At 37.3% G+C, this 14,841-nt stretch overlaps 1 protein-coding gene across 3 annotated transcripts in view; it reads right to left on the reverse strand.

Moving 5' to 3' along the window:
- cntnap3 (contactin associated protein family member 3) overlaps window positions 1-14,626 on the reverse strand; it is a 97,014-nt gene extending 82,388 nt beyond the window's left edge. For all 3 annotated transcript variants that reach the window (XM_063014529.1, XM_063014530.1, XM_063014528.1), the window contains exon 1: window positions 14,509-14,626. In XM_063014529.1, coding sequence (XP_062870599.1) covers window positions 14,509-14,593 — 85 coding nt within the window. In that variant the 5' untranslated portion in view covers window positions 14,594-14,626. The remainder of the gene's footprint in view (window positions 1-14,508) is intronic.
- Between the last annotated feature and the right edge of the window lie 215 nt (window positions 14,627-14,841).

Below are 14,841 nucleotides of genomic sequence, written 5' to 3' on the forward strand. Positions count from 1 at the left end.
CTCAGGCTGCTGTAACATGACCTGAAAAAGCTGTTCCTGTAAAAATGACCAAATTGTCTAAAATTTCTCCTCAATGTTCTGCAAGTTTGACCTGCAAAAAATGCTGTTTATAACACCACACCAGTGTCCGATATTTTGTGTCCAGTCGGTGGATGCTGTGGCAATCATGTGACAACCAGAGATCAGAAAAATAATTCAGTAAACAGCTGCCGGAAAAAGTAATAAATAACTCAACAAGGAGAAACTGTGATATTTTTGAGCCTAAGTTAAAAACTGGGCTCATATTGTGAACAGACACACAGTTTTTCTATAACTAGAAGAACCAAAACATTAAGACCACCCACCTAATATGCTGCTAAGACATGAACTCTACAATACATTTGGACCTGTGGTATTTGCCAGGTGTCAAGCCATAATGATTTTGCTCTTATTAAAGTCACTCAGGTCTTTATTCTGTCTATATCTGCTGCATTCAACATTTGTGCTGAGTTACTATAAGCCCAGCGTTTAATACAGCTATGTTCAAAATGTATCTTTAGCTTATTTTTAACTCTTATATTGAGTATTATATAGTGTGTCAAACAGTTTGAAACCCTGTTGGTAAAGCATTTATTCTGCATACCAATTTGTACAATAGTCCAGGGTTTTTCAAACCCTGGGTTGTGACCCTTAGGTGGGTCGTGAGCCAAAAAAATGGGTCACAGAGAAAAATAATAAAAATTAAATAAACTTGTGTGAGAACGCCCCCTTGAGAAGGCTTTGTTACATCATGTAAATCAAAGTGTAATAAGGTAAGCTGCATTGTTTGTGTTGAAAAAAACATGGACAAAATGTGGGTCACCTGAAAAAAACCCTGCAGTAGTCAACTATTTGGGACACAGCCACATGTAATTGGACAAGACATTTTACCAATTATTTTTATTCTAATTACAAAACAATATGATTAAACAGAATAATAATAATAATTACAACAATAATAACATTTTATTTATAAGCACCTTTTAAGATACTCAAGGACACTACAATCACATACATAAAACAATACAGAAATTTATCAGTATAACTACAGTGGTACCTTGAAATTCAACGTCAATTGGTTCTGGGAGTGGCGTTGAGTTTAAAAGGTGTTGAGTTTCAAGGTATTTTTTCCAATAAAGATGTATGAGAAACCTGTTAATGTGTTCCATGGTCCCATAAAACTGCATATATTTTAGGCTAATGTAAAATAATGGGAATGTTTTTGAAACTTATACACTGAAAATAACACAAATATAATATAAAAAAAAACACTGAAATACAATTAAAAACAGTTAAAAATCAATATAAAAATACAATAAAACCTGCTCTTTACTTCTTTATTGTTTTCATACACTTCTTAATCGTGGAGACGCTAGATCTTGGAATACCGTATTCTTTAGTGAGTTCAGTAAGTGAGCAGTCACATGAGAAGTGGCAAAACCGCTTTTGAGTTGGCTGTGCCGTTATTTCCTATGGCATGTGGTGTACAAAGCTTATTATGACTTACTGTACTAAAACAAGCGAGGAATTTCATTAGTGGAGAGAACTTATGAACAGTAATAATTAAGAGAGGTTTAGTGTTTCTATATTGTTCTTTTAATTCATTAAGTCACATTAAGCTTTTTTTTTTAACTATAAGCATTTTAGACTCTCTCTGAAAAGCTGATTCTCACAATTTCTCAGAACCCCAGGCTATAACACAAGTTTAAAAGTAAAACAGGAGAAAAATCCAGCTAAACACAGATACATGTGGACACTTTTAGAGTGGATTTGACTGTTATTCCACATGTAAAGAGTGAGGTAGGTTGAGCCAAGTGTTGGAGGCTTGCAAGACGGACATTAGCTCAGAAGTCCAAGTTCCCAGTGCTACTGTTTTATTTGCACACATAAGAAACATTTACAAATGAGTTAAAAATAAAAACCAAAGCTGGTTGACATAAGTAACCCCATTGACCTCAGTCAACTAAAGGCAGCACCCGGATCATCTCCACAAAACAGGTAAGTACCTATTTATTTATTTACACTATTTACAATGGATAAATTAGTCTAATCTCCTGGTAATCAATACGGAAAGACCTTTTGTAAGGAGTACTTACATCATCACACCACACAAATGCAAATTCGTCTCATATTCACTTTAATGACGTCTTACTGCACCGCTAAAGCCAAGCACTGAACAAAGCGGTGGTCGCACACATGTCGAGTTTAAGGGAAGCGTTGAGTTTAAGGGTACAAATTTCCTGACAAAAGGTGTCGAGTTTCAAAGATTTTAGTGGACGACGATTTACAAGGTACCACTGTATATATATATATATATATATATATATATATATATATATATATATATATATATATATATATATATATATATATATATATATAATAACACACAACAAACAGTTAAAAATGGAGGGAAAAATGAATAATAAAAACAACATGTAAGGAATAAAGTAATTGCCTTGTGTGTTTAATGTTTATGCTTGCCTTACTGCACCATTCAGTAAGAGTTCGTGGACTAAAGTGGCATAAGGACACAAGTCGCATCCCATTTTTCAGCCTACAGAAACAAGTCACCTAGCTGGCACACTAATTAGAATCTGAGACCAAATTGCACGTCTCGTCCAGATGGCGCAGGTTACCGAGAAAGCCTCACACAAGCCACATTGGCATAGAGAGCTTTACTACATGCACAGAAATGTCTAACAATTTCTCTTTTCATGGGTGAACAGAAGTGTGAGGTCTCCTATTGACCCACTTTGGCAGCAGATCTGTCTTCCTCGCCAGTTCGTCCCCGGGGAAAAGCAGTGGAGGATGAAATAGAATACGAGTGCTGAATCCCCACACAGATTTACAAAGGTAGGCAGATAGAAGGTGGATTATAGCTGAGACGGTCCTGAACTTCTGGAATTATCTTCCTGCTCATCATTTGTGTTGGTGGTTGGACTTGGTTGGTTTACATTTGAAAATGTTGAGTCCTTTTACGACAAGACTATGATTCATTTGTATTGATTGCAGTTGTGCTTGCAATTATTAAATTAGTGCAAGATCAGTGAGCAGGCAAAAATTCAGAATTAACAGTCCACACAAAATTAATGAACTTTGGGTACATTTTCTATTTTGCTCAATTATCCAGTCAAAACTGAATGTCTAAATCATTTCACTTTTCCTTTAAACCTGGGGTGCCCAATAAATCTATCGTGATTGACCAGTCAATTGCACAGTGCACGCTGGTAGATCGCGCCTCATTCAAACAGGTCAAAGTAATTGACATGAAATGTGGCCACTGTTTCTTAAATCTGCGATTTGTTACCAAAGCTACGCCACAGCTAGGGTGGCCAGACGTCCGGTTTTAGGTCGGACAGTCCGGCTTTTCAGCTGCCAGTCCTCCATCCACGCAACGCTAGGACAGACACTTAAAAATCCTCCTTTTGGAGTGAACTGGTTTCATTTTTGATCAATATTATCTGTCATTGGCTCAGGTACATGTCAAAACAAATGCTTTGGATGTCATTGGTTTAACAGCCTCATTTGACTGCTTATAGTGCTACCACTGGCCAATCGCAGAAGGTCCGCCCTCTAAATGCCCTCTAAATCAAAGTGGTTGAATTTCGCCCGCCCGCTCTGTAAACACCGCTACCTGAGTCAATTAGTCAGCTTTCATGCTCAGGAACGCTGTAAAAATGCCAAAAACTTTTGGAGGCAGCGAGAAACGGACTTAAATATGAAAAGTAAACACAAAATTTAGTGAGTAAAACAGTAATTTGTTATAGAATTCTTTCTTAAATTGGTCAAAAACTCTGTTATATGGGTTATGGTTTCATTCTGTGTGTTGCAGTATCATGTCCCCCTGTTCCTAATATGACGTCCTCCTTTTGGGTGTAATGTCCTCCTTTTTGTGACTATGAATGTGGCCACCCTATAGCCTCAGTCCGCCTAACGCACTGCTAATCTAAAAAGTTTTCATTCATCAGTAGCCAGTTTTCACAATTCTTGCATTTTTCCTTTTGTAACCTGCACTGTTTGTGCAGATGAGTGCGCAAGCAAGAACAAAGAAACCAAAAAACGATTAGATTCGGGCAAGACCACTGCAAAGGCGGCTGTTTGTGTTAGACGCTGATGGAGAATATTCAGATCTTGTGTTACAGACAGAAATTTTAAACCCTACAATTACACATTCATATGATGTCAAGGGCCTCTGCTGGACAATTTTGGAACTTGCTGGCTGAGGAAAAATATCCAAACATAAGAATATGTGCCACATATTTGACAGCATTTTTTGGATCAACATACTTGTGAGAATCAGCCTTTTTCCCACATGAAAATAATTTACTCTAAATATTGGTCCACCCTGACTGATAAACACTTGGAAGCCTGCTTAAGACTTGGCATCAGCAGCTACTGTTCAGACTACATAAACCTGGCTGACACCATTTAGTGCAAATCATCAGAATAATGTTAGTGTTATTTTTCAGTCGCTTGCCATGTAAACCTGATTATCAATATATGCAACTGAAGGGCATTTAAAAAAAGCATCACAGCTTTGTTTGAAAAATGATGAGGCCAAACTTTTTTAAAAAGTAGATCGCAATGAACAGTCAACTAAAATAGTAGATCTCAGGCCACAAAAGTATGGGCACCCCTGCTTTAAACTGTGTCAGACTTGCTAATCTAATCATTGCCCCTCTTGCCATTTTCATGCTGCTGGTATCACCCCAGCACTGGCCAAAAAGAGCTCAGAGCTATTGGGCACCACCAGTGGCAGAGTTTTGGGAAAAGTCGTACCTCGTTATGCCATCTGCAGATCATCCATCAATAGAGTAGTTGCCTCAACCAGACAGCAGATCGGTCACAACTGCACAGCAGCACTGAAACTTCTTCAAATTCCCTCCCTCATGCACAGCCCATTGTGACTGTCTGGACTCCCGGCAAAGTAGAAATTAGCCATTTTTATTTTGTCCATTTGCATCCACTGTTGCATACATGTTATCTCAGCAGTAAATTGAATACAGAAAATAATAAAACACCCAGGAATGATTATTTTATGCCTGTTATTTTATTATATGATTTACATTTTTCTCCTCTGTCATATCATTTACATTTACGCAATTTAGCATTTACATTTATGGAATTTACAACCCCAAATCAGAAAAAGTTGGGACAGCATGGAAAATGCAAATAATAAAAAAAAACTTACACTTACACTTACTTTGACTTTGATGTTTTGTCTGGTCAACTTCATTTTATTTATTAATAAACATCCATTTCTACATTTCAGGCCTGCAACACATTTCAAAAAAAGTTGAGACAGTAAAGCATTTACCACTTTGTAATGTTGTAACGGTGGCGTTTTGGCACCGAGGATACCAAGTGATTTAGTGTTTCAGCTTTTATTTTGTTCCATTCTTCCTGCAAACACGTCTTAAGATGTGCAACAGTACGGGGTCGTCGTTCTTGCATTTTTTTGTTTTAAAATTCTCCACACATTCTCTATTGGGGGCAGGTCAGGACTGCAGGCAGGTCAGTCTAGTACCCGTACCCTCTTCTTCCACAGCCATGCCTTAGTAATGTGTGCAGCATGTGGTTTTGCATTGTCTTGTTGAAAAATGCATGGACGTCCCTGGAAAAGATGATGTCTTGAAGGCAGCATATGTTGCTCTTAGATCTGAATGTACTTTTATGCATTAATGCTGCCGTCACAGAAGTGTAAATTACGCCAAGGGCACTGACACAGCCCCATACCATGACAGACCCTGGCTTTTGGACTTGTTGCTGATAACAGTCTGGATGGTCCTTTTCGTCTTTGGTACGGAGCACACGACATCCATTTTTTTTCCAAAAAAGTCCTGGACTGCTGATTCATCTGATCACAATACACGTTTCCACTGTGTGATGGTCCATCCTAAATGCCTCAGAGCCCAGAGAAGTCGACGCCGCTTCTGGACATGGCTTCTTTTTTGCAGTAAAGTTTAAAGTGGCATTTGTGCATGTAACTCTGTATTGTAGTGCTTGATAAAGGTTTGCCAAAGTAATCCCTTGTCCATGTGGTTATATCAGCTATTGTTGAGTGGCGCTTCTTGATGCAGTGCCGTCTGAGGGATTGAAGATCACAGGCGTTCAGCTGAAGATTGTGCCCTTGGCCTTCACGCACTGAAATTCCTCCCGTTTCCTTGAATCGTTTAATGATATTATACACTGTAAAGGGGGAGAAAGATGCAAATCCCTTCCAATCTTTCTTTGAGGTACATTGTTTTTAAACATTGTAATAATTTTTTCACGCATTTGTTGACAAACTGGAGATCCTCTGATCATCTTTACTCATCAACGACTCAGCCTTTCCTGGATGCTTCTTTTGTACCAAACCATGATTACAATCACCTGTTGACATCACCTGTTAGAAATCACATCATTATTTAGTTTTTTAACCTAATTACTAGACCTAATTTTTTTGGAATGTGTTGCAGGCCTGAAATGCAGAAATATCTTGGGTTCAAACTGTCTGTAATCAAATAAAGGTCAAAGTAAATGTAAGGAACACTGCATTTTTATTTTATTTGCTTTTTTTATACTGTACCAACATGTTCTGATTTAGGGATGTACTGTAGATCAAATACTTTGAATTACAAAATATATCAGTATTCTACTTAATCTAAATTACAAATTAAATTTTATCTGTATTTACCAGCTTCACATTTGTGCAGTTTTACTGAATAAAAATTAAAATTAAGCCCTCGCTCAAAACAGAGAGCCCTCACTGACAGAAGAGGGCCAAGGGCTAGCACCCGGCCAGGCCACTAGCAACACTGAGACTTAAATTTGATAGCTTAAATGCTATGCCACCTGAATGCCCCCAAAACTTTGACCAAAGTTTCCATCATATAAAGGGTAACATGCAGTTAGAGTCCCAAACCTCATAGCATTAAACATAAAGTGCACTGGAGTGGCAGTTTTTTCTGTTCAACATAATGGGTATTGAGAGGGCAGTGAACACAGTTTGAGACACAGCATGGACAAGTACTTAAACCAACCTTTAAAAACGTGGACAGTGGTACCTCAGTGTTTATGGTACTGGACTAGCAAACAGAATGTTTCTGGTTCAGTCCCTACCATAAAGTAGCTACTGTTGGGTCCCTGAGAAAGGCTTGTCACTCTCAACTGCTTGCACAGTGTTTGTCACAAATCAAAATGTAAATTATGTAAGCTACATAAAATATTAAGGACAAACATTAAACTTAAATTAAATGTTGATTTGTTTTATTCAGTGATTTATACGTTTTTTTTTTGTACTACAGGTCTGTTTGCTTTGTCTGGGCCAATACAGTCATTAAATATTCAAATGCATTTACGTACTGTATCTTTTAAATAATGAAATACTTATTCTTAAACAAATGTCATTTGTATTTTAATTTGGTGCATGACAAAAATCGAAAAACCCTTTTAAAACATGTCCAGTGTTAATTGGTCCTAAGGCAGCATCAGTCAGAATGATGAAATATCTTCCCACTATCACCTATCAGCACTGACAGGTATGTAAGATGAATGTGTCCAGCTATCGTGCTTAAGTCTTTGAGGATTTTGGCTTTGGGAGCAAACAGTAAAGCTTGAGTCACTGACAGGTGAAACATCATTTTTGGCCAATTTGCCATTTAAATGGAAATGAATTACATGTTCATAAATCTTGATTCGTGTGTGCTAGCTGTTGGTACACACTGTTGTGTAACCTTGACTCCATTACATTCTCTTTTTAGGGCTGAGTTTCCAAACATATGTTTTTTTTTTTAAATGACAGTATGAAGATGTATAAAGAGGAATTATTCAGTAGTTCCTTTACTCCAGCTCTGTGTGATCGTGAATCATAAAGGTCAAAGAAATACCCAGAGCTTTCCTGACAAGCTTAATCTTATTTTAGAGTTCATGAAATTCAATGTTATGATTTATTTTTGAAAATAATAAAAAAACACAGAGTAATCCCTTGCCCATGTGGTTATATCAGCTATTGTTGAGTGGCGGTTCTTGATGCAGTGCCGTCTGAGGGATCGTAGATCACGGGCATTCAGCTAAAGCTTGCACCCTTGGTCTTTACGCACTGAAATTCCTCCCGATTCCTTGAATTGTTTAATGATATTATGCACTGTAGATGGAGAAATATGCAAATCCCTTCCAATCTTTCTATGAGGTACATTGTTTTCAATAATTGTCTCACACATTTGTTGAAAAACTGGACATCCTCTGGCCATCTTTGCTCATCAAAGACTCAGCCTTTCTTGGATGCTGCTTTTGTACCAAACCATGATTAACATCACCTGTTTGGTATCACATCATGATTTAGTTTTTTCACCTCATTACTACCCCTAATTGCCCCTGTCCCAGCTTTTTTTGGAATGTGTTGGAGGCCTGAAATGCAGGAATTGAGGTATATTAACAAATGAAGAAAATGTAAGGAACACTGCAGTTTTATAAAAAAAAAAAAATACAAGACAACTCAATTTTTTATCTGAAATCAGCATCTGTACATGTATAGCAGAAATTCTATTAAAGTGTCTGGTAAATTCCAACACAAGGACACCTCATTCAAGATAATGACGTACTGATTAAATTATTATACAATCTAAATCTTATTAAACAAGGAAAAATTTAAAAAATCAATATCCTATTGCAGCTGGGTGACAGAAAAGAGCTAATATTACCTTAAAAGTATAAATATTACCTCAAACTGGAATTAAAAAACCTATTGACAGTAGATTGAGAGTGAAAAGAAAAGTTTATTTTGCTTTTTGCTTCTTACTGTATCTTTGAAATAAAAGTGTTTCATTAAAACAAGGGCAAACAGCAGAAACTGGGGACAACAAAGCTACACCCAACAGAGGGTGTAAATGACTTTCCACTGACCAGTAAGACTGTCAACTGAATGTCACTCAACAACCATAGAATGACATCAAGTGACCTACAAAGCAGGCTTCTGGGGGAGTGCTGAAGCCTGTAAAGCAAAGAAGGGCCAGGACGAGATTTCCAAAAGGCAGTAAGGATTGAAGCATGGAGGACTAGATTATGACTAGGGCTGTCGTGGTGAAAGAATTTCCCCTTTCGGTATTTAGCGTGGCTCAACACCGCAGCATGCGGTATTACCGCCATTTTTTTTGTTTTTGAAAATTACTTAATTTATCTGAATTTTAGAGCTATATAAACAAGCTTTACTGTTAGGCTATAATTCGTTATATTATTGCTTTTTAATGACAAAGATGAGACAGCTTTAAGACAAATCATATGCGTGTTTATTGTTAAGTACAGAACAAAGAAGAGCAAGGATGCGCAATAAGAATGCACGGCTTTTCTCTATTAAAAAAAGGTTTAAATTTAGCTTCTAGCCTAGGCTAGATATACACTGTGAAACGAAAAAAAGCAAACTGTTTAGGCTAAATATTTTAAATGCACATCTAATCAAAATATGGTAAAAAAATTTAAATAAATAAATAAAACGAAACCTTTCGTTAAGAATAAAGAATAAAGTCTATAAGACCTTAAACCTGCATTATCATGTCCTTGTTGCGCGCTAGAAAACCAACATGTTCACCTGATGTGGTTTCAGAGAGGATCTGAGTTGGGTAGCGATGGTCCCGGCGGCACTAAAAACTCTCTCTGATGGTGTGCTCGTTGCACAAATACACATGTACTTGCATGCGACTTTAGAGAGCAGAGGAAATCTAGCCTGGTTGTCACACATTAAAAATGCACTGAAAGTAGCCACAATTAACATAACAACACATACTAAATTTTAAGTTATTATTTCAATACATTTTTATTCAACGAAAAAATACATTTAAATAATTCCAGCAAGCCAGCAAGAGAATATTTGCAGGCTGCAATGCCATATTAACTGTCTTTAAGTGTTTTAGTACGCCAAGGCTGTTTGAATATAGTCTAAATTACTGTGAACTCAATTTGATTATTAATAAACTTGCCTATAATTACTGTTGCCATTGTTTCCATTTTAAAACACAAAGCCTGACACTTAGCAGCAATGGATGCGAACAGGTGGCGGGAAAATGACTTAGCTCATTTTCATTACGAATTTATTTAACATTTTTTACACCCGAATGTAAGCGTATAAAACAAGATGGACCCTGCAACAAAAAAAAAAAAAAAAAAAAAAAAAAAAAAAAAAGAAAGAAAAAACGTGAACATCGCAGTTGTGACGGTTGCTTGGCATGCCCTGCGGTTGGCTAGTCTATAGCGCGGTATTTCAAAATTGCAGTTACCGCGACAGCCCTAATTATGACATAATCACCCCTTGTGGAGGCTTTACGTTACACATTGTAAACCACAGTGGGACCGGATTGCCACCATTTTCAGCTTGGTATGTGCTGAAGCCTGTTAAGCAAAGAAGGGCCAGGATGAGATTTACAAAAGACAGTAAGAACTAAACCATGGAGGACTGGACTATGACATAAACACCCCCTTGTGGAGGCTCTACGTTACACATTGTAAACAACAGTGGGACCAGATTGCCACCATTTTCAGTTACATTTCACAAGTTAAAAATCAGTAATATTTTATTTAGGTTTGAAAATAACTCCATTCGTTTCTCCGCACCGTCAGCCATGTTTATTTTTCTGTGAGAGAAGAGCGCCCGACCCGCAATGAATTCTGGGATTGCCTATCACTAAGGCAGCGTCGGATGCTCACTCGTTCTTGGGTCAAAATAACATTGAAATATTAAGATGCCTCAGTAGGGAGGATATTAAGGCATCTAAGATTTCGAACAGCCTCCTTCTCTGGAGCGCACACAGGATGACGTAAAATGCCTCTATGTAGAGAGCTCCCTAGCTTTCGAACACACCCCTTGTCCGCAGAAATCCGCGAACCAGCGAAAAATCCGCGTTTTATATTTAGACATGCTTGCATATAAAATCCGCGATAGAGTGAAGGGCGCGAAAGTCAAAGCGCGATATAGCGAGGGATTACTGTACAATAAAACACAAACATTCATTTTACTTAAACACATACCTATAAATGAAAACCGCTTCTATCATTACAGCCATTAGTCTGCTTGTATATGTCTCTACCAGCTTAAAACTAGATTAGGCAATTTTTACCCATTCTTCCTAGTGTTAAATTTAATGGTGAGCATAAATAGACTGCTCTTTCCAAATCCATCCATAGATTTTTAGTTAGATTTAGGTCTGGTCTCTAAATTGGCCACTCAAAAACATTCACCCTTCTATCCATAAGCCACAGCATTGTGGAGAGACATTTTTAAACTAGAAGAGCGCTGCATGTGTTTTCTTTAAGAATCTGGGAGAACTTGGCAGCATTTGTTTCCCCCTCAGTCCTAACCAACTGTCCAGGTCCCACTGTAGAAAAACACTCCACATTATAATGCTTCTCAGTAGGTATGGTGTATTTTGGTGTGTGCTGTGGAGTTCAGTCTACAATGTTTAACCAATGTTTGGTTAAACATAAAATATTTTACCACATGGCATCAGAGTCTTCAAACAAGAATCAGGTTGGCACTATTTTATGAAATGTTTCTATTTTGCCACCCTGACATACAGCCCAGGTTTTTGTAAAGTTTATTAGATTGTAGTCACATGTACAGACCAGCCCATCTCGGACATAAAGACTTGTAAGTACTTTAAAGTTTCCACTGGCCTCTTGGTTGCTTATCTGATTAATATCCTGGCTTGGTTGTTAATTTTGGAGTGACAGTCTGACCCCAGCAAGGAGTTGGTGTTGCCATACATTTTTCACCTTTAAATAATATTCTGATCAATACTTGGAGAAATGGTGTCAATAGCTTTGCAACACATCAAGCTTTGCAACACATCACTGTGATTTAAGTATCTCTGCTTTCCAATATGCCTAGTCATTGTCTATTTCTTCCTGTTTTTGTAAATCCATATATGACTTTTTAAAACCATACAACCTTAAACTACGCACAGTTATAAAGAAGTGCAGACTTTACACAGACTCTGAGCCTGTGTCACTGACTATTACAATATACCATCACCAGGACTTTTTGCAATAAAGCAAACACGTGCGTTTCTGTGCAATAAAGCAAACACGTGCGTTTCTGTGTGATTTGACACTATAGCATAAGTCAGTTACCTTTTAGGATAAAAACATAAAAACAACAAAAAGTACTACAAAAATAGTAATTAAAAGTAATAAATAAATAGTTACCCATTTAAATTATAATCCAAAGTTGCCGCCTGTTACAAATGGCAGGTTAAATATTTACAGTACTCGCAAATTTATATTTGTGGTTGCAATTGTGACCGTTTTATTTGCAGTTTGGAGCCCTGTTACTTGTGCAGCTGATCATAAATAACTGCTAGCTTGGACCGAGAACTCTCAGTTTATCCTTTACCATCGTTTTAGTGCTGTAATGAATTTGCACATTTGCCTTTAGCCACATCAACATCAATTACAGTTACATTCCCCTCTGGCTCTCACGTCAGCAACTATTTTATCATTACCAGCTTACTTTACAGTTTCTAGCCAATAGTCAAAAATAAAACTGAGCACTCAGGTACCGCTAGGTCTGATTTTGGTTTAATTAACAAGCTCTGCCAAGATCAGGCAGGATGATTTAACTTAAAGCCAATTCCTGAGTGGAAAGAGTGGATAGCAGTACATGGAGAGCAGTACAGGGAGCAGTACAAGTAAACATATAATCAAAAGCCACAGTTTTAATAGGCTTGAGTCGATTAAATTTAGTAATGATTAGGTCACCTGGACAAGCAATTTAAAAAAAATATGCAGAAAAAACAGGTAGTTAAACTGATTGAGAAATCTCAGACAGATTCAGATATACTTGATTCAGCTTCTTTGTCTATTCATTTAGTCACAGAAAGTCACTGACCCATTCATGCCAAAGGTGTCACCACAACAATTAAACAATATAAGATAATAGCTTTAAAATCAGCTAACAATTTGAAACCATTTGTTTGAGAGTGTTTAATGCACTATTTTTTTTGCAAGTAACATCACATGCAAATCCTAATTTTTATAATTTCCAAAGTTTGAGCTTATATTTATGTTCAAGGCACACAGTACTAATAATCACTATCAGAGATTTATTTTCATGCTACAAAAAATTAAACATTTTATGCAAAAAAGTGAAGACACATCTTTAGGCTCAAATTGTTCCCTCTTGCCAATAGACAAGACAATAATTTATAATAAGAATTAAGTTCATCTGCGCTGGTACCACAGTAGAAAGCCCAGCTAAACTTTGCATGTGTAAATTATCTGACAAGATGTCATAGAAAGTACTGATGCATGTGATAAATCAGATCCAAATACATTTACAGATCAGATTATATCTATATACAAATCTCTACCAATATATCTACCAATTATAACTATTATAAAGTCTGCAAATGCAGTGCAGAAAGTGTAGAAGTGGGTAATTAAGTTGGTCTTTAGCTGCACGGAGATTTTTTATTTTTATTTATTTACTTTTTGTCTTGTAGCAGATTCTCTCAAAGAGCATCACTGTGTATGGAGAGTCAGAAAACTGGTTTTTGATGCAGCAAATGTCTTTTTTGTTTGTGATTTGTACTATTTACAGATTCCAGTCTAGCCTAGTCTGACTATTCCCATCAGTAGTTTCACAAGGTGAGACTGAAATAATGATGCACTCTCTACCACCTGCTTAGTCCTACCACTTTTCTGCATTCACATGGACATATTTGGCATCCTTCAAAATGTTTAGACGCACCCTCATGCACCAAAATTACGCTCAGGCGTCTGTTTGAACAATTCACAGGGTTTTTAACTTTTGACACATGAACATGCCTCAGTCAGTGAGAAACAAACGTTAATGTTTTCATTCGGGTCACTGCTAGTCGTGGCTATCAACTCTAATCTAAAACTGCTCACTTCAGCACCTAACATTTATTTCCCTCGTTAACATCAATATGAAACTTAAATCTAATGGGTATTTAGTAGCACAGTATGCTGTATATAGTCTGTATTTAATAAAGTACCATGCTGTATAAATAGTACGTATTCAGAATGGTAGTTTGCAGTATATATGAAGTGCATTTAGTAGTATATTTTGCAGGTTTATAATGCATTTGGTTCTTTGCAGTTTGCAGTGTCTATTTAGCACTATAGTATACAGTGTATAGTGTTTAGCAACATTTAATATGAATTATATAATAATTATTTGTTTATTTATTTATAGTGTGTGTGTGTATTTAGCAGCTGTATATCGTGTGTTTAGCAGCATAGTATGCAGTATGTAATGTGTATTGAAAAGTACAGTATGAAGTGCATACAATCTGAGTGTTGAATATGGAGTGTCTCGTACAAATGGAGTTACTTAATACTTAATAGTTTTGTTTATTTGTGTTTTTGTTTTTTCCACTAAAACATTTTTCATCAGGTCTATATCGGAACCCCGACTGGTCCAGCTGTTATGCTGGTGTTGTGAAGATGCAAAACCTGTCAGTAGTTAAAGCAGAAAGCAAGCTGGTGTAATCTCACCTTTGCTGAGAGCTACACGGCTGCAGGACAGAATGACTGAGAGGTGGAGAAATGCACTGGGAGCAGAAGTGAGAAATAAATCCATGCTGATCTGATTTCTTCTCCAATAATCCAATAGTTCAACAGTCCGCTATCCAGCAGCAGCAGCTCCACGCGCTCTTCGCTGTGCGCGTATCCGCGCTGCAACACTCACACTGAGAGACTGACAGAAGAGTGGAGGAATGCGCGCGTTCAGCACTAAACATTAGGACACGCCCCCAAACTGAGTTTAGAGAGAGAGCGCGGTGCGCGGCGAGAGCGCGCATCAGCCCCCAAAGCAGGAGTCTGCAATCT

Source organism: Trichomycterus rosablanca, chromosome 18, assembly GCF_030014385.1.
Source record: "Trichomycterus rosablanca isolate fTriRos1 chromosome 18, fTriRos1.hap1, whole genome shotgun sequence".
Lineage (NCBI taxonomy): Eukaryota > Metazoa > Chordata > Actinopteri > Siluriformes > Trichomycteridae > Trichomycterus > Trichomycterus rosablanca.